At 48.2% G+C, this 26,531-nt stretch overlaps 1 protein-coding gene and 2 long non-coding RNA genes across 21 annotated transcripts in view; 2 read left to right on the top strand and 1 right to left on the bottom strand.

Annotated features, from left to right (window-relative positions):
• Nucleotides 1-26,033, bottom strand: part of C29H10orf90 (chromosome 29 C10orf90 homolog) — a 214,542-nt gene extending 188,509 nt beyond the window's left edge. For 2 of the 17 annotated variants that reach the window (XR_012020418.1, XM_072804898.1), the window contains exon 1: nucleotides 16,719-17,501. Coding sequence is in view for 8 of the 17 variants with exons in the window: in XM_072804898.1 (XP_072660999.1) it covers nucleotides 16,719-16,958 (240 nt within the window). In the remaining 9 variants the exon portion in view is untranslated. Of the gene's footprint in view, nucleotides 1-9,660; nucleotides 9,811-16,718; nucleotides 17,519-26,009 lie in introns of those variants that run through there. The other 15 variants (XM_072804899.1, XM_072804904.1, XR_012020427.1 and 12 more) reach the window with 14 other exon arrangements.
• Nucleotides 46-6,007, top strand: LOC140620704 (uncharacterized). 3 transcript variants are annotated; one of them, XR_012020431.1, is made up of 4 exons: nucleotides 46-426; nucleotides 4,223-4,360; nucleotides 4,617-4,727; nucleotides 4,820-5,168. It is a non-coding gene; the product is annotated as an uncharacterized lncRNA (long non-coding RNA). The 3 variants fall into 3 exon arrangements; XR_012020430.1 differs by lacking the exon at nucleotides 4,223-4,360 and adding an exon at nucleotides 5,513-6,007 and having other exon boundaries at nucleotides 47-426; nucleotides 4,820-5,014; XR_012020429.1 differs by lacking the exon at nucleotides 4,223-4,360 and having other exon boundaries at nucleotides 48-426; nucleotides 4,820-5,163.
• LOC140620522 (uncharacterized) lies at nucleotides 10,614-12,082 on the top strand. The gene is made up of 3 exons (XR_012020278.1): nucleotides 10,614-10,717; nucleotides 11,477-11,672; nucleotides 11,819-12,082. It is a non-coding gene; the product is annotated as an uncharacterized lncRNA (long non-coding RNA).
• Nucleotides 26,034-26,531: the final 498 nt, after the last annotated feature.

The following is a 26,531-nucleotide window of genomic DNA, read 5'->3' as shown; positions in this document are numbered from 1 at the left end:
ACTATGATTAGAATCAAGGACATGAAAAGAATCATGACACCTCAGAATCACAGGGAATGTTCCAGTTTGCACAGTTCTTTTATACACATTACCTCCTTTTGACTCCCCAAAGTCCCTAAGAGGTGGCCAGAACACATACAGTTCTGATTGTATAAAGAAACAAAGGTCCTGAGAGTGGGAGAGACATCAGGGCCCATGGGCAAGAAAATGGGGCTTTTACACCTGCACCAGCCCTCCTGACTCCAGGCTGGCATTCCTTCCACACCCTCTCACCACTTGCTACCTTATAGGTTCCACCACTACCAGCAGAAACTCCACGGTCAAGCCTGGCACCAGCTAGGATGCTGATAACATTGACAATAAAATGATCCTGTGAGTTCTATCAAGAGCCGGAAGCTGAGCACTAGCGAGATCTGAACATCTCTGGTACAGTAATACTAGAACCATCCATTTACAGAAGACTAAACGCTTTTCAAAGCAACTCTCACATTCTCCCACTTGATCCTCCCAAGCCCTGCCATAATGGCTGGACCTTAATGAGCAAATATGCTACTGTTTTTGCTGTTTTTGTTGTTTACCGACTCTCCCTTCAAGATATCAGAGTTCTTACAATAGATCCATAATCCTTTACCTGCAACTGTAAAATCCATAAAGCTCTGAAACCCAAGAGGGTTTTTTTTTTCTGTGAATTTGTAGAAAACTAATCTGACAGTCAGACCTTCCCTGAACTAACCTGAGGCTATTTATAATATTAATTTATTCCATTTAGTGTGAATATTCATACATTTTATTGCAAAAACATCAGTGAGCTTAATTACAGGGTGATTAGATCCTGCTAGAAATGTTGTGCAGTGTTACCTTTCTGAAATAAAATTAAGAAATCATCGTTGAATCACATTTGGCCCCAAGAGCTCTGGATGGAGAACTGTGGTCTCCGTACAACAGACGTTTAATAAACTTGCCAGTCCCTGGGTTCGAGTTTTCCATAGATCCTCTCATCCAGTTCCCACAAGGCAGCCAGTATCTCTGCATTTTGTGGTTATGGACACGGGGGCAGGGAGAGATTCAGGAATTTGCTCTAGGTCACAGAGCTACTAAATGCCAGAGCCAGGATCCTCTCCAACTAGAACACAGTGCTCTCAGCATTCCCCATATTAGTACATGTGTGTGTGTGCCCCTGCATGAGTGTGTGTGTTCAGCGGTGGTCAGGGCTTTGTAAAGCATTGAGCAAGTAAAACAGGGACCAAGTGAAGAGAAAGGAGAGAGAAGAGCAAACAGCTGGGAACTTCTAAGTCTACGCAGATCCCTGCCTCTAGTACCTCTTCACTCTGCCTTGCCTGGACGTGTGCATGGTCTACAGAGAAAACAGAGGAGAGATTACAAGTCTATTTATATCTCAAGGACCAAAGACCAAGGGTGGATTTTTGGCCAAGTCTTCTCTTTACAATGATGGTAGACATTGTTGGGGTCCAAAAAAAAAAGAGGGCCATTTCTTTTCTGCATCCGGTGTCTTCTCCCCAGGGGATATTGAAGGTCCCGCTAGAAGGCAGATAGCACGTCACAGGGAGGGCTCCAGCATGGCCTGCCAACGGGTTAACACAGCCTCTTCTCTTCAGGGGCGGGAATACACTCTCCATGGCTAATCTGGATGCATGATTGATCTTTGCCAGCATTGCATGTTTATATTCAATCTTCTGAATTCTCTTCTGCAACAATAATTAATGTCAGAGCAGTTTTTGGATCAACAGTGTATTTTCTGGTTAATGCAACCCTGCACCTATAATAACTCAAAACTGAGATTTATCACTCTGCCATGATTCCCTCTTCATGCTTCATCTCTCCATGTTTACATCTGCTTTAACTTTTTCTAATCTAAAATAAATCAGCATGAAAAGCATTAGATTTTTCATTTAGATTCTCAATTGCCTTTTATTATGGAGATAATATCCCTTATCTGATTGAAATGGGGGGGTGGGGATTGTTCCCTTGTTAGGATCTGCAGGAAGATGCCTCAGTCTCTCCTTGCTTCTCCTTCACTTGTGTCGTCAAGAGTGGTGTCTGGTGGGGTTCTGGTTTGAAAATAAGGCAAATCAGCATGGAAGGAGGATCCGTTATTTTCATCCTCCCTCCTCTTGTGAGACTCACGGGAAGCAGCCTCCCTGGCTGCCTAACAAGAAGTGGTCCATGGAGAGTTCACCCTCCGTTTTCCCGCCAGGGTGACTTCAGCCCCTGTGTGTTTGCACGGATAAATGAGAACAGTGATGATGAGGATGAAGAGCTTGGCTGGAGATTTCTATGCCAACATCAGGCGTGGGCAGGGGGTGGGGGGACATAACACCATAACACAGGCATGTTAATTACCCAGTTACAAAGTCAAATTTAGCTGAACTATTTTGTATATCAAAGAGGTGGATTTCCCCTGATTCCTTAAGTATTCCTTTCAGCATGTTCTATTATGTTTCCTATCATTTGCAACCTTCTCTCCTTGCTTTAAAATGCGAGCTGATGATTCCAGAAGCTGAATCCATTTCTTGTACCAGGTGGAAACCTCTCTTCCCAGGAATTGTTCCCTGTCACGGGCTACTCTCCCAAGCGGCTTCAAGTATTTCCGAATCCACTACAGTGAAGCTACCCTGACTCGGAACACCTCAGGAAGTTCTGACAGTTCAATCGCCTACTCAACTGTACAACTTTTAACTCAATTGCTGTCATTTTTATTTCTTTCCAAAGAATAGAGACAAAAAAAAAAAAAAAGGACTAGGGTATTTCCTGTTCTTTGGCTCACCTGTTCACATGGAACTCATCCCCTGGGCCCGTGGGAGAAAGGCCTTTACTATTTCACACTGGTGGCTGCTGTTTGCAACTTTTTTTTTTTTTTTTAACCTAGACTGGCAGAAAGCAATCTAAATGGAGCCCTTTCACATCTTCTCACAATTAGAGAAGGTGATGACTTTTACTTAGTGAGGAATAGCAAAACAGGGTCCTTGATGGCTTCAGAATGGAATATCAACAGCTACACTACAGATTGCTTACCAAGTGCTAGGCACCATACAAAATGCTAAACGGACATTAAATAATCTCCATGGCAACATGAGAAGGAAGGTACCGTGGTGCTGCCATTTGAGAGACAAGGACATGCCATTCTTAGAATTCTTATTAATGATGGTATCAGTAATAGGATGATAAACAGTTAAGCATTACTGAGCTATTGCTTTGAGCCAAGCTCTGCCCTGAGCACTTTTCGTACATCACCTTATTCAACCCCCGAAAATGCACTGGGTGAAGGGAAGGGATTCTTATTAACTCCATTTTGTATATAAAGCAACTGATCCTGGGGAAGGTAAGAGTTCACGCAAAGCCAGAATTGAAAGAAAGTGTGGACTTAGAATAAAAATCTACATGTACTGGAATCAGGGACCCTCACCTCTCTGCCACCCCAACAGAACATGATCCGTTTAATTAAGAAGCCAGAAGTTGTAATGAAAACTTATTACAGTCACACACATACACACACACCCCTGCATATTGCATGATTTCAGTTAAAAACATGCCAGACCAGGTAAAAGTTAAGTGGCAGAAAGCAGATCAGCAGTTGCCAGGGGCAGAGCTGAGGGAAGGTGTTGGGTACAAAAGGCACCAGGGAACTTTCTGGGTGGTAGATATGCCCTACATCGTGATTTGGTGCTGGTTACACCACTGTATGCATTTGTCAAAACAAAATGAACTGTATACTTATACAATGTATGAATATTAATATATGTAAATCGTACATAAGCCTGCATTTTTTAAATGTATCGTGCACAAGCTCCAGTTTAGCTCGGAGTTTCAATTCAACACAGGGTTAGTGAGAGAAATGAGACAGGGACCCTGACCTCAGAGATCTCCTCCTGTTGTGAAAGAGAATCGTCCTACGCACTTACAAACATGAGTTAGCGCAGGACCAGCTTCACAGGCATGAGACCCAGGCAGTGGCACGGGAGCCTGTACTGCAAAGGGCCACATATGGGTTTCATGTCACCATCTTGAAGTTCTTTTAATTATGGTAAAATATACATAGCATAAAATTTAGCATTTTAAGCACATAATTCAGTAAGTAACACTAAGTACATTCATCATGTCACGCGATCATCACCACTATCTGTCTCCAGAGCTTTTCCAGCCCCACAGGCTGCAACGCTGTACCGTTAAACACTAGTTTCCTATTCTACCCACCGCCCCACAGCCCTGAAAGGCACCAGTCTACTCCCCATCTCAGAGAATTTAACTACTCCAGGTACGTCGTCAAAGTGGAGTCCGTCATCATCTGTCTTGTCATAACCGGCTTATTTCACCCAGCATAACTCCATCCAGGCTCACCCAGGTAGTAGGTGGGATTTCCTTGTGCTGTGCTAATAATGTCCTCTGATGCACACAAGGTTTTCATGCTGACCAAGTCTAATTTATCCATTTTTTTTCCTTCTGCAGCCAGTGCTTTTGTGTCACCATCTTGAATTATAAAATATTTTTATCTCTGAACTTGTGTTTTGTAAATGAAATCCCAAGAGGATAGTGGGGGTACTGTAAGCAGAGGACGGGGCAAGGTGTGTGTTTGCTGATTTCCTCACTGCCCATCACAGATGGTCCTCAGTGGCCCCTCGCTGAGGTGAGCCCACCTGGTGGAAGCCTACCTACCAACCTGGTGAGCCTACCACACGTGGAAGTTCAGCAAGACTCAAAGAGAATATGAGGTAAGCGAATCACATCTAGGATCAAGTACGCCGAGTGCTGACAGCCCCAAGGGGCCCGTGCTCCCCCCGGAAACAGACTTACTTACTTACAGAAAGAAGGCAGATTTCTGGGAAACACGAGTGACCAAGCAACCCTATCACAGACTTTCTTCCTCATGTTACGTCCCTGTGTTGGCCACCTGCTTATGCTGCAAATGACAGCTCAGAAGGAGAAGGAGAAAGGGAGAGAGAGGACCCCCAGAGCTCCCTTTTATCTTAGCCCTTCCTCACCCAGCAGGAAACTGAAGGTACAGAGCATTGGTCGAATATTATGTCAAATAAAAGTTAGAGTTGATTTTTGCAGTGTTTCCATTGTTCCAGTGAGAATGAGATACAGATATGCATGTATAGCATCAGTACAAATAAAAGCCGCATCATTTCAGTGATTCCACCTATGAGTCGAATGCTCTTATATTCGTGTTAAAATGGCATTACGCAGTTTAAAGATGAACGTCAAAATTCATGGTAATAATTTAAAATCTAAATTTGTCTTTGCTTAAACCAATGTTAAAGAACCCATTAAAAACCAACAGGACAAACCCAAAGAGAGACAATAAAAGGAAGGAAAAAAGACCTACTTTAGTGCCTTGAACAACTATTTCTCCCTGCTGTTCTAACACAAGAAGCACATGTCGCTTTTGCCCTGGTCCCCACGTGTTGCATAATCAAAACTGAGGATGTGGCCATTTATTGCGGAACTCTGTCATAGAAAGTCTTCATATTTTTGTTTCCTGTGTGTCTGACAGCTAGCACAGTGGCACACACCTCCTGGAAGAATGACAAAGCTTCTTTCCTGAATATCACATCAACGGTGAGCAGCAAACAACAAAGCTCTGAGCACATTGCGTCTCCCATATGCCCCTGGGCCCCTCCTTGCATATCCATCAACCGAGACCCCATCCCTCTGGCACACGCGGCCCAGCTCACCACCGCCTCTAACAGGTGTCCTCCAACACTACTAGCAAAGTATAGCTACTACCCCAGAACCAAGTGTTGAGAAGCCAGCAGCATCCAGAACTCATTAGCGAGGAGTGCAGCTAAAATAATGGGTTTCATGAACTTTCTGTGACCAGAGGGCTGGATCAGAGGCATCTGAGCCCTAGCAGAGAGTAGCCGCTTAGGGCTAACCCACTCACCGCCAGCTTCGGGCTGCTCTGCTGGGAAGATGCTCCTTGTCTTCAATAGAAATTGGCAAGCAATTTGTTGTCTACTTTAAGAAAATAATTCCCCCATTTGTCTTCAGCCCTATTTGTTTCTCTGACAAATTATTATTCCTAAATTCTGGATGTCTTCCAAGAATGCTTATTTTTAGAGCTGTCTTGAAGTCCTTTCTGGATGGAGAAGGGATATAAATTAGAACCTAGAGAAAAAATTAAATAATTTCTCTATTTGGAATTTGATTAATGAAAAGGGTAATGAAACAAGGGACCTCCATTTTGGACCTTCACTTGGGCTACCTAAAGCCAAGGTGTATCTGTCGATCACTGCAAATGAGTGGATCCATGGGGAGCCTAACATGAGCATGGACTCAGAGTCAGATCCCTCGCATGCACAGTCTTCAACCATCACCTACTCTGGCCCCAGATTTTCATTTCAAACATACTTTGTGCACTTTTTTGTTTATCCATTCATCCATGAATGCATCTATTCACACGTGTCCCACAATGTTGTTTTTTTTTAAGATTTTATTTATTTATTTGAGAGAGAGAGAGAGAGAGAGAGAGAGTGGCAGAGGGAGAGGGTGAAGCAGATTCCTTGCTAAGCAGGGAACCTGACGTGGGGCTCGATCCCAGGACCTTGAGATTATGGCCTGAGCCAAAGGCAGACATTTAACCAACTGAGCCAGCCAGATGCCCCATGCCACAATGTTCTTGAAGGTGACCTGGTGTTGGGTCACAGTGGTAAGCCAGAGGACCTTAAGGGCACCTTCCTTCATGGACCTCCTAGACAGAGGCTCCAAACCTATGTGCCTTCAATTCCAACACCTCCTTCTATTTCCTTTTCTGCTCAGATACAAAAATTTGAAATAAAGTTTAGGCAGAATGTTAAAACAGCTCCCAGGATTCCCACCCCTTGGTACACACGTCCCAGAGCCTGTGAGTACAACGGGCTCTCACTTCCACAATTAAATTATATGATATGGAGAGAGGGTTTTGCCTGTATAATTAAGGTTGCCAATCAGTTGATTTTGAGTGAATCAAAGGAAGATGATACTGGGGGGGGTGGGGGGGGTTTGACCTAATCAGGTGTGTCTCCAAAAGAAGTCAGGAATGTTCAGAGCAGCAGATTGTCCTTCTAGCCATGAATAAGCAAGCAAACATGTGAACTGCCTATGGCTGGTGCTGCATGGCAGGGACCTGAGGACAGCTTCCAGGAGCTGAGAGTGCCACCAACAGAATGCGGACTCAGTCCTCCGACCACAAGGAACTGAATTCTGACAATAACCAGTGATGTTGGAAGAGGCCCCTGAGCCTCAGGTGAGATCACAGCCTTATCTGACATCTTGATTCAGCCTGGAGAGACATTAGCAGAGGGGCCAGCTAACCCACACCAGGATATCCAGCCTACAAAATTGTGAAATAATAAGTAGGTATCATTTTAAGCCAATTACATGATCATTTGTTTTGCAGGAATAGAAAAATCATACAGATAACATCTGCCAGATTGCTTTTCCCTTTTCTCATAGCCCATCGGAGCTAAAAACAATCTTGCACTAAATTGATATTATCTCAGCCATAAATAAATAAGCACACTGCCTCAGTGAATTATGCAGCATGATCACAAAGAAGCAAACATATTCCTTGCACAGGAGAACTCTGATTGACAGCCCTGTGACCACCACTGGGAGACACTGAAATATATACTATTTACACAGGATGGGCTGAGCTTGATGATCTGGACTCTATACATGTACTTGACAGGCAATGCATTGACATATGTTCCAGTAGATTTGGAAACTTTTCAGCCATTATTTCTCCAAATCATTTTCTACCCTCATTTCTGCTCTACTCTTTGAGATTCTAATTATATGTGTGTTGGATCTCTTGATACCAATGTTGTCCTACAGGTCACTCAGGCTTTCTTTCTCTCTCTCTCTCTCTTCCCCTCATCCCCTCCTCTCCCTCTCCTCCCTCTCCTTTTTCTCGGTCTTCAGTTTAGAAATTTAACTGACCTTCTCTTCTGCAGCATCCAATTTCCTATTAATCCCATCTAGTAAAATTTCCATTTCAGGTAGTGTCATTTCTTTTCCTTCTCTGTAAGTTCTATTTGGTGGATTTTTATATCAACTATTTCTTTCTCCGTCGTGGTAGTATCTTCTCTTAAACCCTTGAATTTATTTTTTTAAAGACTTTATTTATTTATTTATTCATGATAGACATAGAGAGAGAGAGAGGCAGAGACACAGGCAGAGGGAGAAGCAGGCTCCATGCAGGGAGCCCGATGCAGGACTCGATCCTGGGACTCCAGGATCGCGCCCTGGGCCAAAGGCAGGCGCCAAACCGCTGAGCCACCCAGGGATCCTCAAACTCTTGAATTTAAAGGGAAAACAGGGATCCCTGGGTGGCGCAGCGGTTTGGCGCCTGCCTTTGGCCCAGGGCGCGATCCTGGAGACCCGGGATCGAATCCCACGTCAGGCTCCCGGTGCATGGAGCCTGCTTCTCCCTCTGCCTCTCTCTCTCTCTCTCTCTCTCTCTGTGACTATCATAAATAAATAAAAATTAAAAAAAATAAAGGGAAAACAATAGTCTTGTAATAGCTTTTTTTAAAAAAAATCATTGCTTTTTAATTCCATCATCACTGTCATTGATAAATCTGTTGCTATTAATCATGATTTCTCCTGGTTAAGAATCATGCTTTCCTGTTCCTTGAATGTCTAGTGAGCTTTGTCTGGATGCTAGATCTTTTTAATTTTATATTATTGCTTGCTGAATTTTGTTGTAATCCATGAAAGAGTATTGATCATAGTTTTGGCAGGCAATTAAACTACTTGTGGAGGAGCCAAATTCTTTCAAGAATTGTTTCCAAAATTGTTATAGGATGGATATAGGGTAGCCTTTACTCTAGGGCTAGTTTGGCATCCATCCAAGGCACGACCCTTCTAGAATCTCTACTGAATTTACCCTCTACTCAGTGAGGTCTTTCTACTCTGGATGGTGAGAAACTTAAACAATCCATGGCCCTGAGTGAGCCCCGAGAATTGTTCATCTTATGGCTTCCTAACAACTGTTCTTTCCTTGTCAGCTGTTCTTTGTCTGGCCTCATGGATTTTCACATAGATTAGTTTTTAGCCACAGATCCAAATTTCAAAACTCTTTCTTTGCCTGGCTCCCTCCTCCCAGGAACTGTGCCCTGCAAATTCTAGCTGTAATTCTAGAGACCACAGGGTTCTACTTACGTGTGATCTTTCTGTGCCAGTACCCAGGAGCTGCCATTCCTTCTGCCTGAAATGTCTTTTCCTTCTCCACCCAGGCCCCATATTCTCACTCTCCCTTCATCTTCCATGACGAACATGCCCAAATGTCTCCTTCTCAGCCTTGCCTACAGCTCAGTGTAGACACCTTGACTTGGCACTCATTAGGATGGCTGCCTTTTCAACAGATGATAAGCAGGGGCAGGAACCCTGCCTTTTGGACCTCTGTGTTCCCAGCACCAGCACAGTTCCTAGCACAGAGTAGGTCCTTGATAATTTTTTTTAAGTCAGCCCAATATTTCCTCTTTAATCCATCTGCTCCACCAGAGAGGAAAGAGAACATGGGACAACACTGAGGTCAGTGAGGACCTATGTGGGACCTAAGGACCAGGAGGAGATGCTTGGTGAAAGAGCTGTGGGAAGGAAAGATTCCTGAAGCAGAGGGAGAGAGCAAGTCAGAGCAAAGGTATCATTATCTCTTACCACCAGATCCTGGCATAGTTGGCTTTGTCTACAGTCAACCCCAAAGACCCCTGGGTTCCTAGTCGCTGCTGTCAGGATAAGTGCTGCTCCCTCATCTCCCCACTCCTCAGCACCATGCCAGAAGCACAACCTCAGAGCAAGACATAACTGAGGCAGACCCTCCTCCTCCTGCCCCTGTGTCCCCATGCAGCCTGCATCAGTGATTGGGCCTCACACAACTTTCTCTTTGGAAAAATAGGGCTCATGTGCCCCACACAGCTGTGGTGAGGATCAATGAGGCAATTGAGGGATCAGACAACAGCCCCTTTTGTTCCATCTCTGTCTCTCAGTTCTCCTGGCACACGGTGGCCCAGCCACTCTCCTCTCTGACCATGCCTCCCCTCCCCCGCCCTGGGCCCCTTGGCTCCAGTTTTCTCAACACAGGCCAGTCACTTGGGCTTCTTTGTTGTCTCCTTCTTGGCTTGTGCAGTTGGAAAATATCAGCCTGGAAGTTCCATATTTGGACCTGCATCCAAATCACCTGGATTAGGGGGCACCTGGGTGGCTCAGTGGTTGAGTGTCTGCCTTCAGCTCAGGGCGTGATCCTGGGGTCCTGGGATTGAGTCCCACATTGGGCTCCCCATGGGGAACCTACTTTTCCCTCTGCCTGTGTCTCTCTTTCTCTCTCTCTCTCTCTCTCTCTCTCTCTTTCTCTCTCTGTGTCTCATGAATAAATAAAATTTTTTTAAATCTTAAAAAAATCATTTGGATTTCATGTTAAAAACAGAAATTTCTGGATCCCACCCTTCCCAGAGTCCCAGGTCTACATTGCTTGAATGTTTTCCTGAGGATTCTAGAGTACACTAAAGCATGAGGGGCATTCCATCCTTCCTGGGGGTGGTGAACTCCTTTATATCCCTGTGGCTCTTCGAAGGGAGGGTGCATCTCACATGGAACACGTTCTGTTAACACTTCCTGCCTTCTCCCCAGCTTTCACAGGCAGGAATCAGATGTGTATGAACTCAATTCTCAACAGTCCCTTGTCAAAGGTGGAATTGGCCACTGACCACAGAATTAGGTGGGTTGTGAGCGGAAACTGTGCATTCGGCTCAGGGCCAATTTGCTGACTAATGTCTGAGTTGCTTGGGGAATGGATTACCCTGAGCCAAGAGCACCGAAGGTTACAAGTCCCTGTCACCTGGCACTCTGAGTGTGGGGGAGGAGGAGTAGGGATGTTCACCCCCAATTTAAACAGGACTGCATGCCCGGAGCAGTCTCCTCTAAGCACTGGTTACAATCAGCCTGGTCCCAGGGGCCACGCCTTCGCAGCAGGGTTGGGGACAGCAGAGAAAGGCAATATTGGAACGTGAGTAGCAACAACTCACCTTGATGAGATGCTGCCTCTCTGCCAGGCCTGAGGCTTAGCCTTTTGTATAGATTGTCTCCCTTCATCCCTGCGGCAAACCTAGGAGGTAGATGTCATGGTTCTCATGAACACAGGTGAGGAAACTAGGCCTCAAAACAGTCAAGAAGCTTCCCAAGGCCACTCATCTAGCAAGACCCCAGGTTCAAGCCAGTGTCCTCACACTTAGCCACATGGCCACCGTTCACCTCCCATCACCCCTCCCTTGGTTTGGCTGAAATGTGGACACTGAGTCCCCGACCCATGCCCAATGTCCTGATGCACACTGACCACAGCAGTGTCAGATAGATCTCAAGGGACTGCAAGTGTTCCAGATCGAGTCACGTGTCACCTCTAACAGAGCATTCACAGCACAGCTATTCTGGAGACCTCAACCACCAGAGGTGCCTGCTGATGCCACAAACTTCATTTCAGCCCTCCGACCCACGGCACCTGCTAAGAACCTTGCCCTCTAATGTCCAGCCTCCCACTGACACCTGTGGGGAGAGCCTGGAAGAATGTGCCGAGTGAGCAGCCCAGAGACCCCACAAGTGATTGTTTCATCTTTTGCTTCCTGGATTTGCCTCCTCCTGCACCTGCATGAAGACCACCAGCTGCTGTCAGCAGAGAGGTGAGTGGCCGAGGCTCCCATCCGAGCACAAGTACACACACAGGCAGAAGCAGGGCCTGGGGTGAGGCAGGGGTTCCTGACCTGCCAGTGGGGCGGCAAAGGTGATGGGAATATTTATTGTCCTTTGTCCAATGGCCTTTTCTCAGTGCTCTTTCCTTGGAGAGCTCACTGCCTACACCACAGCCAGAGCCACCGGCCGATCTAGCAGAAGCCTTGCTGGAGGCCAAGACCTCAGGAAGAAACATGAGACCGTGAAGACTGATCTGGCCACGTCTCTCTGGCTTGATTTGGAAATGGGCACATCATTTTGCCCCGTTTGGTAACTGTGAGAAGAAAGGGAATATTTGTTTTACTTCCTGTTTCCTCTCATTGACTTCTTCATTCTCCAAATAAAGTTATCTTGAAGTCCAAGCACCTAAAACCTGAGTACTTCTATCTCCTATGACCTAGGGCTCACCCCAACCCAAGAAGACATTCGGCAAAGCCCAAAGTGGCATGTCTCAACCCTGGTGGGACATTAAAACTACCTAGGGGGGCGCTTCCACTTCCAGCTACGATGGAGCAGAAAGACAAAAGCTATGAAGCAATGGGGTCTATGATCCTGGAGGGAGGGGGCATGACAGGAGGAAGCCCTACAATTGTCCCTACCCAGAGGCAGTTTTCAGGCTGAAGAGCACAAAGCAGAAGCTCAAGAGAGGAGCATTGAGCAAAGGAGGCAGAGATCAAGACTCCAAGAAGCTGAGCCAGCTAGAATTTGGGGCTAAATTCTGAAGAGGAGTGAACTGCAGGGAAAGAGAACTCCAGCAACCAGCAACAGGTCCCTCCAGTCTCTGGCTGAATACTGATTTTCGCATGCTTAAGAGAAAACTGCATAAAACCAGAAAAAGAACTACCAGAAAGTAGTAGGTGAGATGCTTCTAGGACCTTTCCCAGGGCTAGAAACAGTTCATGCTCCTACTGGCCCTGGTGGAAAGTTCTCCCCCACACATGGGGCATTAAGTAGAGTCCTCCCAAGGGTTGTACTTTGACAGTGGGGGCTCAATTAGCCCTAGGCCAGGGCTTCTCAGCCTCCACACTGTGAACATGTCAGGCCAGGTGAGTCTTTGCTGTTGGTGGTGGAAGACAGCCCTGGACACAGCAGTATATCTAGCAGCATCCCTGGCCCCTCCTCAGTAGGTACCAGTAGCATCTTCCCCACGCTGTGACAACCAAAGTGTCTCCAGGCTTTATCAAATATAGCCTGGGGACAAAATCATCACTTATTGAGGACAAATCCCCTAGATTAAAGTGTGCGGAAAAGTCAGCCTCACAAGGATCAGACCATTTGCAGGTAATTTCACCTCACACGGGAACTAAGTTCAATCCTCTTTAAAGGAATACAACACAACCCCACACACCTGCCCTGGGTCACAATGGCCTTGGCTGGGCTATGAGCATATATCAGTGTTAAAAGTTCACCATAAGGAAATAACCCAAATGGTCCATCAACAGATGAACAGACTTTTTTTTAATGTAGTATATACATGCAATGGAATATTATTCAGGCTTAAAAAATGAGAAATTCCTACACTTGTGACAACATGGGAGAAACCAGAGGATTTTACATTCAGGGAAATAAGTCCATCACAGAAGGACAAATGCCACATGATTCCACTTATATGAGGCATCTAAACCAAACTCATAGAAGCCAAAAATAGAATGGTGGTTGCCAGGGACTGGGGAAGGGGAAACAGGAAGCTGTTGCTCAGTGGGTGTAAAGCTTACATGATAGATTAGTGAGTCCAGAGCTCTGCCGTACAACACGAGTGCCTATAGTTAACAACATGGAGTTAACACCCTTTAAAATACAGTAAGAGAACACATCTCATGTTAAGCGTCCTTACCAACAAAAAACAAACAAACAAACAAACAAACAAAAAAGTCACATGCACAAGAAAATAGGAAATGTTTAGAGGTGATGGATACGTTTAGAACCTTGATTGTGGTGATTGATGGCTGTCATGGGTGTGTGCCTATGTCCAAACTCATCAAAATTTATACTTTAAATGTGTGCAATCTTTGCATGTCAAAAAAAATTTAAAAATAACAGTTTGCCATGATTCTTGCAGTCAGCCAGAATTGAGCATCACTGCCAAATCCAAAAGAAAAAAAAAAGGATGAGTAGGAAGGAGAGATAGAAATAATAGAAGTTTTAGGAAATCTTAAAAAGCATAGCCACAAGGCGATTACCACATACAGAAATTTTCTCTGGCTCATCTAATGATTAAATGTATTAGAAACTGTCACCCAAGAGAAGACGGATGGATGAGACTTGACTTGCATGCCCCAGCCTGTGCCTATAAGCAGAAAGTTCTCAACAATCAATTAGGAGATGCTAGCTCATATCCATACTCTAGGAGATGCAAGCACATCTCTGAATTCCACGTGGTTCCCCTCAAGTGGAAACCATCCCTGCTCTGCTTCTGTAAGGACTCTCGGGATGTGGCCATGTTTGCAGTGTGATCAGTGGCTAGGACTCAAGCGCAGGTCCGTCCCATTACTCGGTTCTGGCTATTTTTAAGTCTGAAGTCTATCAGATATCTAGGCAGGGAGAGAAAGGCCCTTAGCACACTGTGTTTTTAATAGTTTGGAGCATTTTGGAATCAGCAGGGATCAAGGCGTTGCAAACCCCTCGCCACCATCTATTTCCCATCCTACTTACATTTCAGACAAACAGGTCAGCTGTACATTCCTATTAAAAGGCAGTTTAAGTAAGGGAACAAGTGTGGCTGGACCACCCCTGGGACAGAGTTGGGCTGAGCCACTGCTTATCTCAGATGAGAGGCAGCCTCTTCAGGCATTAACACAGCCCAGGACAAAGACAACAGTTTTAGAGAAATGCCAGTTTTAGACATTCAACTCCACTGGAGTGGATTTGTAGGTCCTCATGGGAGGGACTTGAAATGCATAAGGTTTTTACAGAAACAAAATTTCCAAAACTCACTTTTACTGGAGAATCAGCTAGTTTCTTTAACTTAGCACCTCTGTGCACTGAGCATTCATTTCAGTGACCCTGTTCATTTCTCACCCCATCAGGTACTTTGTGGTCACAGCCCAGGCAGGTTAACCCATGGCCTTGGAGCTGGCGAGAGAGAAGGGGTCACTGGGGCCAAGTCTAACAGGGCCCCAAGGCTGTTAATTGGGCTCTATCATCAGTTCAGCTTGGAAACTGAGCAAGGAAGTTGACTCCTTCCTGGAATTCCTAATTTAAACAGCGCTGACATGCCCCAGTGGGAATAATATGAATAGTTCAATGGATATGGAATATTTTAAATTCTGACATGTTTGCCTCTATAAGGGCAGAGCTCAGAAGTAAGAGGGAAAGGAGGCAAGGATCCGATGTTGGGTTTCAAACCTGACCTGCCCCTGAGCAAAGTGGGCCCTGCCTAGACCACTTCCCAAATCACAGACATGGTGAGGTCCGTCCAGCTGGGGGCCTGATGGCTATGGGAGGGCCTCAGACTCATTTTCACATAAGAATCAAGACTCCAGGTTACTGCCAGGTGGCAGGCATACAACCTCCACTTGTTGACTGTAACTGGTAATTGGGGGTGGGAGGTGTGGGGGACACAAAGCAGCAGCTGTGACTGTCAGCACGCTTAAAGCTTTTTACAATCTCCTGCAAAGATGTACTTCTCCACATTGTCGCCTTGAGTGTCGCTATAGGGAGAAATGAAGTTTTATTCATAAAAAAAAAAAAAAGAAAAAGAAAAAAACAGGACACCAGAGCTGCTCTCTGTCACTTAAGGCTTAAACTGGAGCCAAGAACACGTCTGCAAAATGCAAGATGGCATAATTCAACAAGTCTTTCTCTCTCTGGAGAATCGAAAAGTAACCTGAACTAAAATTATACAATGATAAAATTCTGTCTCCATCCAATTAATTACTTGTGAATAATAATATCTCTGGTTTCCTTCAATTATATTCTAATTGCACACCTTTTGCTCTGGTTGATTGGACAATGAACTAATGAACAACTATTACTGAATTTAATTAACGCCATTATTTCTGAGGCCTCTATATCTCTGTTGTGAACATGGAAATTCACAATCCCAGGGCTGCAACTGGAAGAAGCCAGCCTTGAACCCTGCAGAACAGGTTCTGGCATTGCCCTGAAATGAGGAAGCCCGGAGTGGGGAACAAAAGATGTGGGGTCTTTGCCAGCATTCAGGGCGAAGGCCCTCCTAACAACGGGCATCAACATTCGGAAAGGTTCCCATTTCAAAAACACTGATAATTTACCTGTTACCTTTATCAAAAGAGATAGGTAAGTGAGCTATAGAGGAGTCAATTACGACGACATTCATAATTTATTACATGTACAGTAACGAGCGGGTCGGATTTCATGCGTGTTTACTCTCTGAAAGATAACTGCTCGTGCCTCACACCAGTTGCAGAATGCAAATATGTCTGAGGGATGTGTTTATCTCACTTTGACATTCTAAACTCCAAAATTCTCTCTTTCTCCTCACCCCCATCACCCTCCCCCCAAAAAAAGTCGCTTCTGTTTAAAAATTAGGACTCCCTCTCAAAGGAGCAAAAAGGCCACGCTTCCGGGCCTGGCTTAAATCATGCAATTTTAACTCCAGCAAGGCAAGCCATAGATACTTTTTCTACATAAGGCGCCAGAAAACAAATGGGAATTTGTTTCTAAAGACGGATGATTACAAACGAACAGAGCTAGGGCTCTCTAACTGGCAGACACATCCTGCGGTTTCCAAACGCGGATACAAATGAGCTCGCTGGTCCCTACTAAGTGTTTGCAAATGCAGATGTGGGTCATGTGTAAAGGACACTCCTGCGATATGCTGCCCCCCGCCCCCTTCCCGTATCTCAAACGCTAAAAGGAGAGGCGAAAACGTCTTTTCCCAGCTTGCCGGGGGAATCGTACAAATAAGGCGATTCATGTATTAGACCAGTCAAAACACCTGCACCATCCGGCGAGGGGCGCCTCCAGCTTCTCCACATCAGCGGTGCGCCCACCGCTCCCCCCAGCTCCAGCCGTACCTCATATCTGCCGGCCGCCCGCTCGGCCGTCTCCAGGCCTTGGTACATCTGGATGATGCAGACTTGGGCTCTTCTCTGGGCGGGGAACCAGTTACTCTTCACGAAATCCATGACCATCACATGGTTTCTCAAGCCCGTACTGAATGCTCTTATCTGAAAAGTCGGGTGCCCGGCCGTGTCCGAGTGGCAGGCGGCGCACCCCTCCTGATGGGTGTTTGTAGGAATTCCAGGGTGCCGCATGATACTCGGAATCTTGTGACTTCAGCTGGGGAGCCTGGCAGACACGATTTTCTTTGTCTGATCCAGGTATTGGGTGCGGCAGGAGAGCCTCGGGAAGGGCCCCAGCGGGGACGGTCCTGGTGCCCGGGCCCCAGCCGCAAAGGGGCCGGCCGCTCCGGGGTGACCTCTACGTGCCTTCAAAGCACGCTGGCCGCCTGCCGTCCCTCCGTCTCCGGTGCCTCTACCTGTGTTCTCGGGTCACCCAAAGCCGTCTCTGGTTTCAAAGGCCCCCCCCTTTCCCGCTGTCCCCAGCCCTGCCGGGTGCAGAGAGGTTCCACGTGTCCTGCGGGTCGGGCCCCTCGAATCCCGACGGATTCTTGACTGTGCCGCGCAAAGGAGCCACGGGCGACCCCCGCTGCCTCTGCACGATCCCTGCCTTTTCTCCCCAGGAAGGAAAGGATCGAGCGCAGGCTCCTGCCGACACGGAGAGTGACCTCAGCCCCGGGCAGATAAGAAACACATTCAAGAGAGGAAGAGGGCCCGGCGCAGAGGAGCGACGATGCAGCAGGCGATGGAAAGCCCGCTCTGTTAGGAAGCGCTGTGTCCCTGGCGGGCGGGGACAGCGTAGTGACGGCTCTGGGCCAGAGCCAGGCAAAGTCCCGCCACCAGCCTGAGCCTGGGTCTCCCATGAGAACAACTGGAATCACCAACTCACAGGGACACCAGGGGAGTGAGACAGTGAGGAAAGAGAGACGTGTCGCACGGTCACCTGGGCATCATTTCCAAGGCCTTGGTACATGGTTGCGTGGTTGCGTGTCTTCTGCCCAAGTTACGTGGCACAGTTCTCTAACCAGTGACATAGTGGAGATTCGCACGATGCTGAGAATCACTGGCTTGTGAATCGTGTGGAAATGCAGGTGCATGACGTACGCCTACTCATTTCATTTCACGTTTTGGTACCATTTCTGTTAAGCCAGTAATTTAGAAGGTGGAAATTACCAGACTTAGATCAAGGGTTGGGCCAGGAGAGAGCTGATGACGGGCACGGCGGCCGTCTTCCGAGTCCTCACACAGCTCTCTCCTCTGCGGGCGACTCCCTCTCGGCTTTCAGCACAGATGCCCCCTGAACAATCCTCCGGCCCCACTCGAAGGCTCGGGCGGGATGGGGGACCGGGGGGGGGGGGGGGAGTGGGGAGAGGCTAAATGAGCAAGTGACTCCAAATGCATTCCCCTGGCCCAGAACCAGACCCCCTCCTGCTAGAGGCGGCGGCTGGCCAGGACCTGGACTGGAAATGTTGAACTCCCACCTTTTGAGGCAACGGGAATGTTGAAGCTGAGAACGAAAACAAAGGAGAGGGAAAGAGCTCAGAGAAAATTTAGGCCGATGTTCTCATTTGACTGTTAAGACATGAGACTCATAGTCATTCCCTGTGATCCGCACCGTGAAGCGGGGTTGACTGTCCCTTAAGCAGAACACTGTCCGTTCTCCCCGTGGTCCTCCCCAGGATGTCAATGAAGTTGTCAGGACCCAGCTGATGGCAGCATGGTTCCCACAGGAAGGGCGACACACCAAGATCCAAGCCTGAGAGCCAGGCTGGATGCTCCCCAGTGAGTTACACCATGGGGCGCCATCTGAAATTTGGAAGCTCTTTGATCAAGACAGCCGGGAGAGAAATTTGAGCAATAAAGAAATAAAATTAAACAAGGACAGAAAGGGAAGAGGGCATTTGCTTGGCTCTTTGGGTGCGTGAACACTATTCCCTATATCCAGTCACCATTGAACCAGCTCCTACTGATGCCTATCTGTCCTCATCCAGCAGTGGCAAGAGGGAAGGGAAGGGAAGGGAAGGGAAGGGAAGGGAAGGGAAGGGAAGGGAAGGGAAGGGAAGGGAAGGGAAGGGAAGGGAAGGGAAGGGAAGGGAAGGGAAGGGAGGGGAAGGGAGGGGAAGGGAGGGGAAGGGAGGGGAAGGGAGGGGAAGGGAGGGGAAGGGAAGGGTGATCTGTGGAGACTCCAAAGATCACCAAGGCTGTAGGTGGCTCTTCCCTCTGCCAAGGTCATAGGCAGATCTGGGCTTCCACCAGCTTCTGCAGCCGCAAGAGAAAGCACTAGTGTGACCTTGCATAGGTCTTCAGAATTCTCAGCCCTGGAAGGAAACCTCAGCACTGTCAGATCCAATCCCTCATCACCCGGAGCAAGAAGCAGAGGCCCAGGGGGAAGGAAAGAGCACAGCCGGGGGATGGACCCCCCAAAGTAGCATGTGATTACAGACAAGCCCCCTCCCATCAGCCTTCCGTTCCTTTGTCACCAAGCCCCTGGCTGCTCCATGTGGGGCCTGTCGATCCAGGTTACACAGGGACAGTGTGGAGGGCAGCTCCCCGCCCAGGGGAGGCCTCCCCAGGAAAGGCAGCAGACCCTCTGCAGATGGAGGCCTCCTCCTGCCTGAGCCACTGAGGAGGGGCTTGGGGGGGCTCACACCCCCTGTCCAGCCTTGGATCCAGTGCTCCTCATTCTCATCAGGGCCACCCCTGCCACCAGTCTAACCAGAAGCCCCTGCTCCCTCGGGCACTCACAGCAATGGCTCTTACAACCTCGGTGAACTGCAGACCACCCTCTGCCTCACCGTCCCCACCTGTTTCAGAGGATAACACCAGTACCTTCCTCCTTTGGGCTTCTGTGGATCTGGAAAAAACTGGAACACGTAAAGCACTTGGGCCAGCCTGGCACTGGGCACGTGCTCGACAATCACCAGCCGCGGTCGCCTAGAAAGGACAAGCACTCTCAGAGTGGTAAACTCCTGGACACGTTATTTTAATAAGGCAGGAACTCTGTTCAGGGGAAAGAGGAACTGAACTGGACACTGTGAGACCTGAATTCCAGGACTCCGTCCACCACGCAGTGCTGCCCAGAACGGGGTGGGGGGTTGATTCACTCAAGCGCATTTGTAAAGTATATATTTTTTAAACCTATTCAAATGCAAGTTTTTAATGTCAGATACAACAAAAACAAAACACCCAGTAGAAGGAGGAGTACTGGGACGCCGGGGTGGCTCAGCAGTTAAGCAACTGCCTTCAGTCCAGGGCGTGATCCTGGGGTCCCAGGATCGAGTCCCACATGGGGCTCCCTGCATGGAGCCTGCTTCTCCCTCTGCTTGTGTCTCTGCCTCTCTCTGGGTCTCTCATGAATAAATAAATAAAATCTTAAAAAAAAAAAAAAAAAAAGGAAGGAGGAGTACCAGGCACAAACCCACATCAAGCTAATTCTCACCCAGAGACAGAAAGCCAGTCACATCTACCACCACAAGAGAGTGGCATGGGACTGTGTGATGCCATCGCGTGGGCCCGTATTGGCCCAGGACACTGAACACTGTCCTGTGAACTCTCCCATCAACCTCCACCCCATGGGAGCTGGCCTTTTTTTTTTTTTTCTAAGATTTTATTTATTTATTTGAGAGAGCGAGAGCGAGAAAGAGCACAAGCAGGAGGAGCAGCAGAGGGAGAGGGAGAAGCAGACTCCCCACTGAGCAGGGAGCCCAATGCAGGACTCGAGCCCAGGACCCCAGGATCATGACGTGAGCCAAAGGCAGACGCCTCACCGACTGAGCCCCCCAGGGGCCCCTGGCCTGTCTTATAAGGACAGCTGACCTCAGTTGGCTCGCTCAGGGGTGTGCATCCAGCCAGAACAGAGCCAGTCACAGTCCGTCCTGGAGAATCCTGGGTCCTGGAACAGAGCAAGCAAGGGGGCGGATGCCACAAGACGGCACACACCGGGTGTGGTGGGTGGAGGCGGCAACAGCCACTGAGAGAGCCAAAGGCCAGAAACCGGGAGCATCCTGATGGCCCTGGAGCCCTGGTTCCTGCCCGCCCGTGGGTTCCAAGTGAGACTCTAGATCTTTATACTACTTTCTCCCTTAGGCTTAAGCTATTCAAATTGAGTTTCTGTCACTTGCAACCAACGGAGTTTGGACCGAGTCTCTGAAAATTGATTCATTCATTAAACGAGCACGTGCAAAGCACTTGTGTGTGCCAGGCATTGCCAGCACCAGTGACACACAGACGAAACTCACACTGTTCTCACGAGGAGTTCACTGCTCAGCAGAGGCACAGACGCCTGGACAGGGAGCTCCTCACAGCCCGGGAGTGCTTTTTTTTTTTTTTTTTTTTTTTTAAGATACTACAAATTCCTCACCTCCATTTTTTTTTAATGATTTTATTTATTTATTTATTCATGAGAGACACACACAGAGAGAGAGAGAGAGAGAGAGGCAGAGACACAGGCAGAGGGAGAAGCAGGCTCCATGCTGGGAGCCCGATGTGGGACTCGATCCTGGGACCCCAGGATCACGCCCTGGGTCAAAGGCAGATGCTAAACCACTGAGCCACCCAGGGATCCCCCTCCCCGGGAGTGCTTTCCACGAGGGAGACTTGCACCACACTGGTGCGGACCTCAAGAAAAGACCTGATACAGACCTTGTATAAGAAAAGATAGGGCACGGAGTCTTGAAGGATTAGACATGTGCTGCTACACACACACACACACACACCTGTGGGTGGACAAAAGTCACCTGAAGGGTGTCACATTTCACCTTCTGTCCCCACATTTTATCATTAAGCTCATGGCCAAAAATGGGGAAGCACTGAATGAAACCCCATTTGCTACAAATAATCCCCACTCTACGGAAAACACCTTTCCGAATCCTTTGCTGTTTTATTTTTTTCTTCTTAAACCAAAGAACTCAGTCACCTATAAAAGTTAGCTCTCTGACCTTATTAATGTCCTGCAGAAATTCTATTTAATTTCCCTAAATGGGTCCCTAGGGTGACTAAAACTGTAACATTGTTAGCAATTGCCATCCAACGACACCAAATCAACACCAACAAGGCCTGAATGTGTTTAGCGTTGAAATATATGGGAAATTAATCTCTTATTTCTCCCCTGCCCCCGATACAACACGCGGGGCTGCATAGGATGCGCGGCGAAGTATTTAAATAATGAATTATTCAAAAAGAAAAGGAACTGCAGGTACCTGATGCCAGAAATTCATGCCTGTGAATTCTTAATCTGTTCTCCAATGGGATTAGCATTTACGACTATGAAAAATGTCCTAATTATGCAGAGTTTCAGAGTTGATTTTCTGCAGGGCCCCGCGCAGATCTAAAAAGCATTAGGCAACAATAAAACCAAATGACTATGAATTTCTGAATTCATAATTTGTTTTTCCTTTCGGGGTGGAGGGGGAATGGCATTTTTATTTATGGGCGCCTCACTCATCAGGTGGGAGCTGAAGTTTTCTCTCTCCTCAAAGGCACCATGCTCGCTGTACGTGCATCCAAACCGTCATGGGTGGAATTCACAGTCGCACGTAGGACCAATGCAGTGTGTGTCTCCTCCTCTCTCTTCCCACCTGCTGAGGTTTGAGGCCAAAACAGAGGGCTGGGAATGGCTGATTGTGGGATCCTGTGCCTTTTAACCCAGTTAGGAAGAGGATGCAAGTTAGCTCCCGAATGCCGTTGCCTTGAAGCCACTCAGCCGCGCTGGGCTCTAGCGCTGGTTACGGGATGGAAAGGGTGTCCTCATTTCACTAACTATTGGCTCCATGGGTGAATGAAGTGAAAAGGTATCGGCCCTCTTTTCTCATAGGCTCGCCTGTTCCTCGTCCATAAATGGAAAACTTTTTTTTCTCTGTCTTTAGACAATGTTGAAAACCTTGACAATGCCATCTGTCTGCCAGCGGTCCCAGGGACAAAACCAGGGAGAAAACTGAAGTCAGTGGCACAAACAATATTGCCAGTTCACCCACGAGGCTCATGTTCTTGTCCCTTGAGCAAGAGATCGGTAATCACTCACTCACCACCCACTGGGTGAGCTTCGGCTGTGTGGCAAGCGCTCCGATTACACATTCTAAGCCACTTCTAAAACAGAGCTAGGGACACCTGGGGGGGCTCAGAGACTGAGCCTTTGGCTCAAGTGTGATCCTGGGGTCCCGGGATCGAGTCCCATGTCGGGCTCCCTGCAGGGAGCCCGCTTCCCCCTCTGCCTGTGTTTCTGCCTCTCTCTCTGTGTCTCTCACAAATAAATAAAATCTTAAAAAAAAAAAAAAAAAGGAAAACCAGAGCTAAGCCACCTTTGGGGAGAAATCACATATCCCTCCCTCACGCTCACTGACAGGAGTGCGTTATTTGAAGACAACGAATGGTATTTTCATATTTTCTCTCTAGGGTGTGAACAGATTTTGAATAAAGAAAATCAATGGCTTTGTTAGACACTATGCTGGATTTTAAAGCAATATTTTGACAAGCAAGAGTTGGGGGTGAAAGATTAGGTTGAAATTTTAAGGAAAACAGCAAACTCAATTTGCTATTTACATCCTGGGGCAATTTTACCCGAAACGAAAGCCTGGAGTGTGGGCCACCCGTCACCGCCCTCCTCCCGCGGGAAATGAAGGCAGGTGGGGCTGGGGCAGCAAACGGCGAGGTCTACTGCTATAGCCCGAGCACTCGCACTCTGCTTTCTCCAGGTGTTCTACTCGCAAATGTATTCACTGTTACTCTTGGCCAGGCTTCCTTCCTTGCATGAGTTAAATTTTCAATGAAAGTGTTGAAAACTGGGATGTCTTGGTGGCTCAGCAGTTGAGCATCTGCCTTTGGCTCGGGACATGATCCTGGAGTCCCGGGATCGAATCCCACGTCGGGCTCCCTGCATGGAGCCTGCTTCTCCCTCTGCCTATGTCTCTGCCTCTCTCTCTCTCTCTGTGTCTCTCATGAATAAATGAATAAAATCTTTTTTAAAAAAGTGTTGAAAACTTCCTGAAATGCAGTATTTATCAGTAAAATAACCAGAGCTCCCCGGGAAACCCCAAGACTAGTGCCCACCAATAGAATAGCCTCCGCCGACTCCCCAGGTCTACCTGGCGCAGATCCCTCCCTGCCACTGGGGCAGCAGGCAGGCGGCTGCTTGGGTGGCACCCAGACTGTCTCCCTGAATGCAGAGTGGCAGGCACCTGCGGGAATGAGGCCCGGATGGCATTTATGGGAAGAGAATGGCCCTCTACCTGCACACCCGCCCATCAGGCTCGTGTCCTGTGCTACGTGATCCTGTCCTGGGCAGAGGACGGGCTTCCTCTGAGCCCCCAGAGCACCCACTGACTTGGTAACCAGGTGACCCCCTCCCCACTGCGTGTGGCCAGTCGGGTTATCCTCAAACATGAAAACCAACAGCCAGGATGGGCAGATTACTGATTTCCCAAACATTATAAAAACTGGTTCTATTTCAATGATCTTTTGTGCATGTACGAGAGCATACACACACACACACACACACACACGCGAAGATGTGTAACATTCTGTGTGTTTCCTAAAAGTAAAATAGGCCCAGTACAATATACCTTTTGGGTCATTTCATATAAATATAAGAATTGTCTGGCCACCTTGCCTGTCCATCAATGCATATGAGGTCAGCAAACTCTGGTCTGTGAGTCAAATGTAGCCGGTGGGAAGTAGGCCCACCATGGCCTATGGGGGCTGGAGGCAGAGCCCAGAGGACAGGCCTGAGATGCACTTCATAAGGCTCCGTCAGCTGACCCATGATGGCACGTGAGTTGCCAGGGCTGGCCGGCCTCACGGTGCTCCTGGCCCAGCCTCTCCACCTTCCAGCTGCATTCACCCTGGGCTTTCACTCACCTCAGCTCCCGGGGTGCCCTTTTCAGGTTGGCTGCCGCCACAAGGGGTTTCCCAAACTCTGCTCTCAGGAGAACCCAGGCTGAGTCCAATACCAACTCGCCTATGGCACCCCCTCACTGCAGCCCAGATGGCTCAAGGATCTCTTCCTCGAGTGACCAGTCCCTCCCTTGACTTTCACCTCTAGTGCCCCAGACACTTTGGTGGTGGCCATTCTGCTCTCACTGGGACAAGTATCAGAATCTCCATTAGGTCCTTCTAAACCTCCAGCTCAGTATCCTGCTCATAACAGAATCCCAATAAATGTTACATGTAATAGCACAATAACAAATGAGCCACATATAGGAATAAGGGATAAATCTTGTGTATAAGGATACTACCAAGGGCCACGAATCAACCCTCATCACAGAACATTGAGTTAGCACCATTTAAAGCACCTGGTGTGACTCAGAAGTCCAGGACCTTCAAATACGCAGATCACAGGCTGCATCCCACGCTATAGGTTTTCCTCTGATTCCAACCTGTCTTCAAGGGCATGTAAGCTTGACAAAATATCACAAAGTGTTATTTTTAAACACATGCCAAAGGAGCACAGGGCCATCCCCTGTTGTATTGAAAAAACAGGTAAAGGGAAAGGGTAACTATGGCTGTTGTGTGGGCATCACTGTTGACTATCACCATTCGGCCATCACTGTTTGGACATCACTGGTGGGTACCAGCAAAAAAGAAAATGGACTGTCTAATGGTGAGCTCCCCTCCCACCGTTTCTCCAGAGCTTGCAAGCATGGGTACCTCGAGCCTTATCTGGGCCCATCCCCTACTATAAGGTGGGGCACAGTAAGTGTTCGTTGAATGGGTAAGTGCTCCACCGTTATAGGAGTCTCCTCACTGGGGCAATGGGTTTCTATTACCAGGTTTGGATAGAATGCAGCCGAGTGCACACCTCTTTGGAACAGGATTCCATTTCTGTGCTGCATTTGAAGGGATCTCACACCCTACTAGGAAACATACAAGGACACCTGAGTCATCTCCTCAGGGGTGCTCCCTCTCGATCACCTGGTGGGCCAACCTCCCCCAGCCACTGCTGGCAACTGTCTGAGCGGCCTCCGAGAGGCCTGAGCAGGCCGGGGCACAAAAGGATTGCAGCGCCCTCACTGGCAGGAGAGTGAAACCTGCCGGGGGAGTCTGTCCAGTATGCGTGTCCCGCACCCACCGTGCACCTTGCCCTCCTCCTGTGCCGGGGCACGCAGGCATGGGGCGAGGCCACCTGGCCGTGCAGATCCGCTCTCCACCCTCTCACCAGCCCCCAGGTTCTCGGCCCTGGGGCCCTTCACTCTAGACTGCTCTGCCCAGCCCGCCGTCGCCCCCCGCCACCTGTTCCACCAAAGGGAAACAGACCTCGGATTCCGCTTGTCCTCCCTGTGGGCCGACCACAAAGTGCTCCCTCCTTAAGTTTCCTGCACGCTTTCTCTCACCCGGCTCCGGTTTCCCTCTGGGCTCCTCACCCTGCAGTTAAAATTCAAATCGGATGACAGCCCTATTTTTTAAGCAAAGGAAAGAGCCTTCTATTGGGGAACCAGAATGAACCCAGAATACAGGCCCGGACCAGGCCAGCGCCCTTTTTGAAAAGAAGAAAACAGAAATTCTAAGAGCTTTGCTCTTTCACACGAAGAATTCACCCTGCCAGCCAATTAGAAGGGTGAAAATAGTTTTAAAAGCCACAGCCTGAATCCTCAGGAGTGGCAGCTCTCTTGGCATCCTGGCTGGAAAACGGGTAATTCGGCATCCAAGCCCAGGTCCCACTGGGTAGCTGCTGCAGCTTCCTGTTGACCACAGGGTCCAGGCTCTCCCACCCCCGCCCCCGCCTCACCCCTGGCTCCCTGGAGCCCACTGGAATTTCAATTGCCTCTTGCTCGCGTA

Source organism: Canis lupus, chromosome 29 (genome assembly GCF_048164855.1).
Source record: "Canis lupus baileyi chromosome 29, mCanLup2.hap1, whole genome shotgun sequence".
NCBI classification, from domain to species: Eukaryota; Metazoa; Chordata; class Mammalia; order Carnivora; family Canidae; genus Canis; species Canis lupus.
Note: the sequence above shows the minus strand (reverse complement) of the source record. Positions and strands in the feature narration are given on the sequence as shown.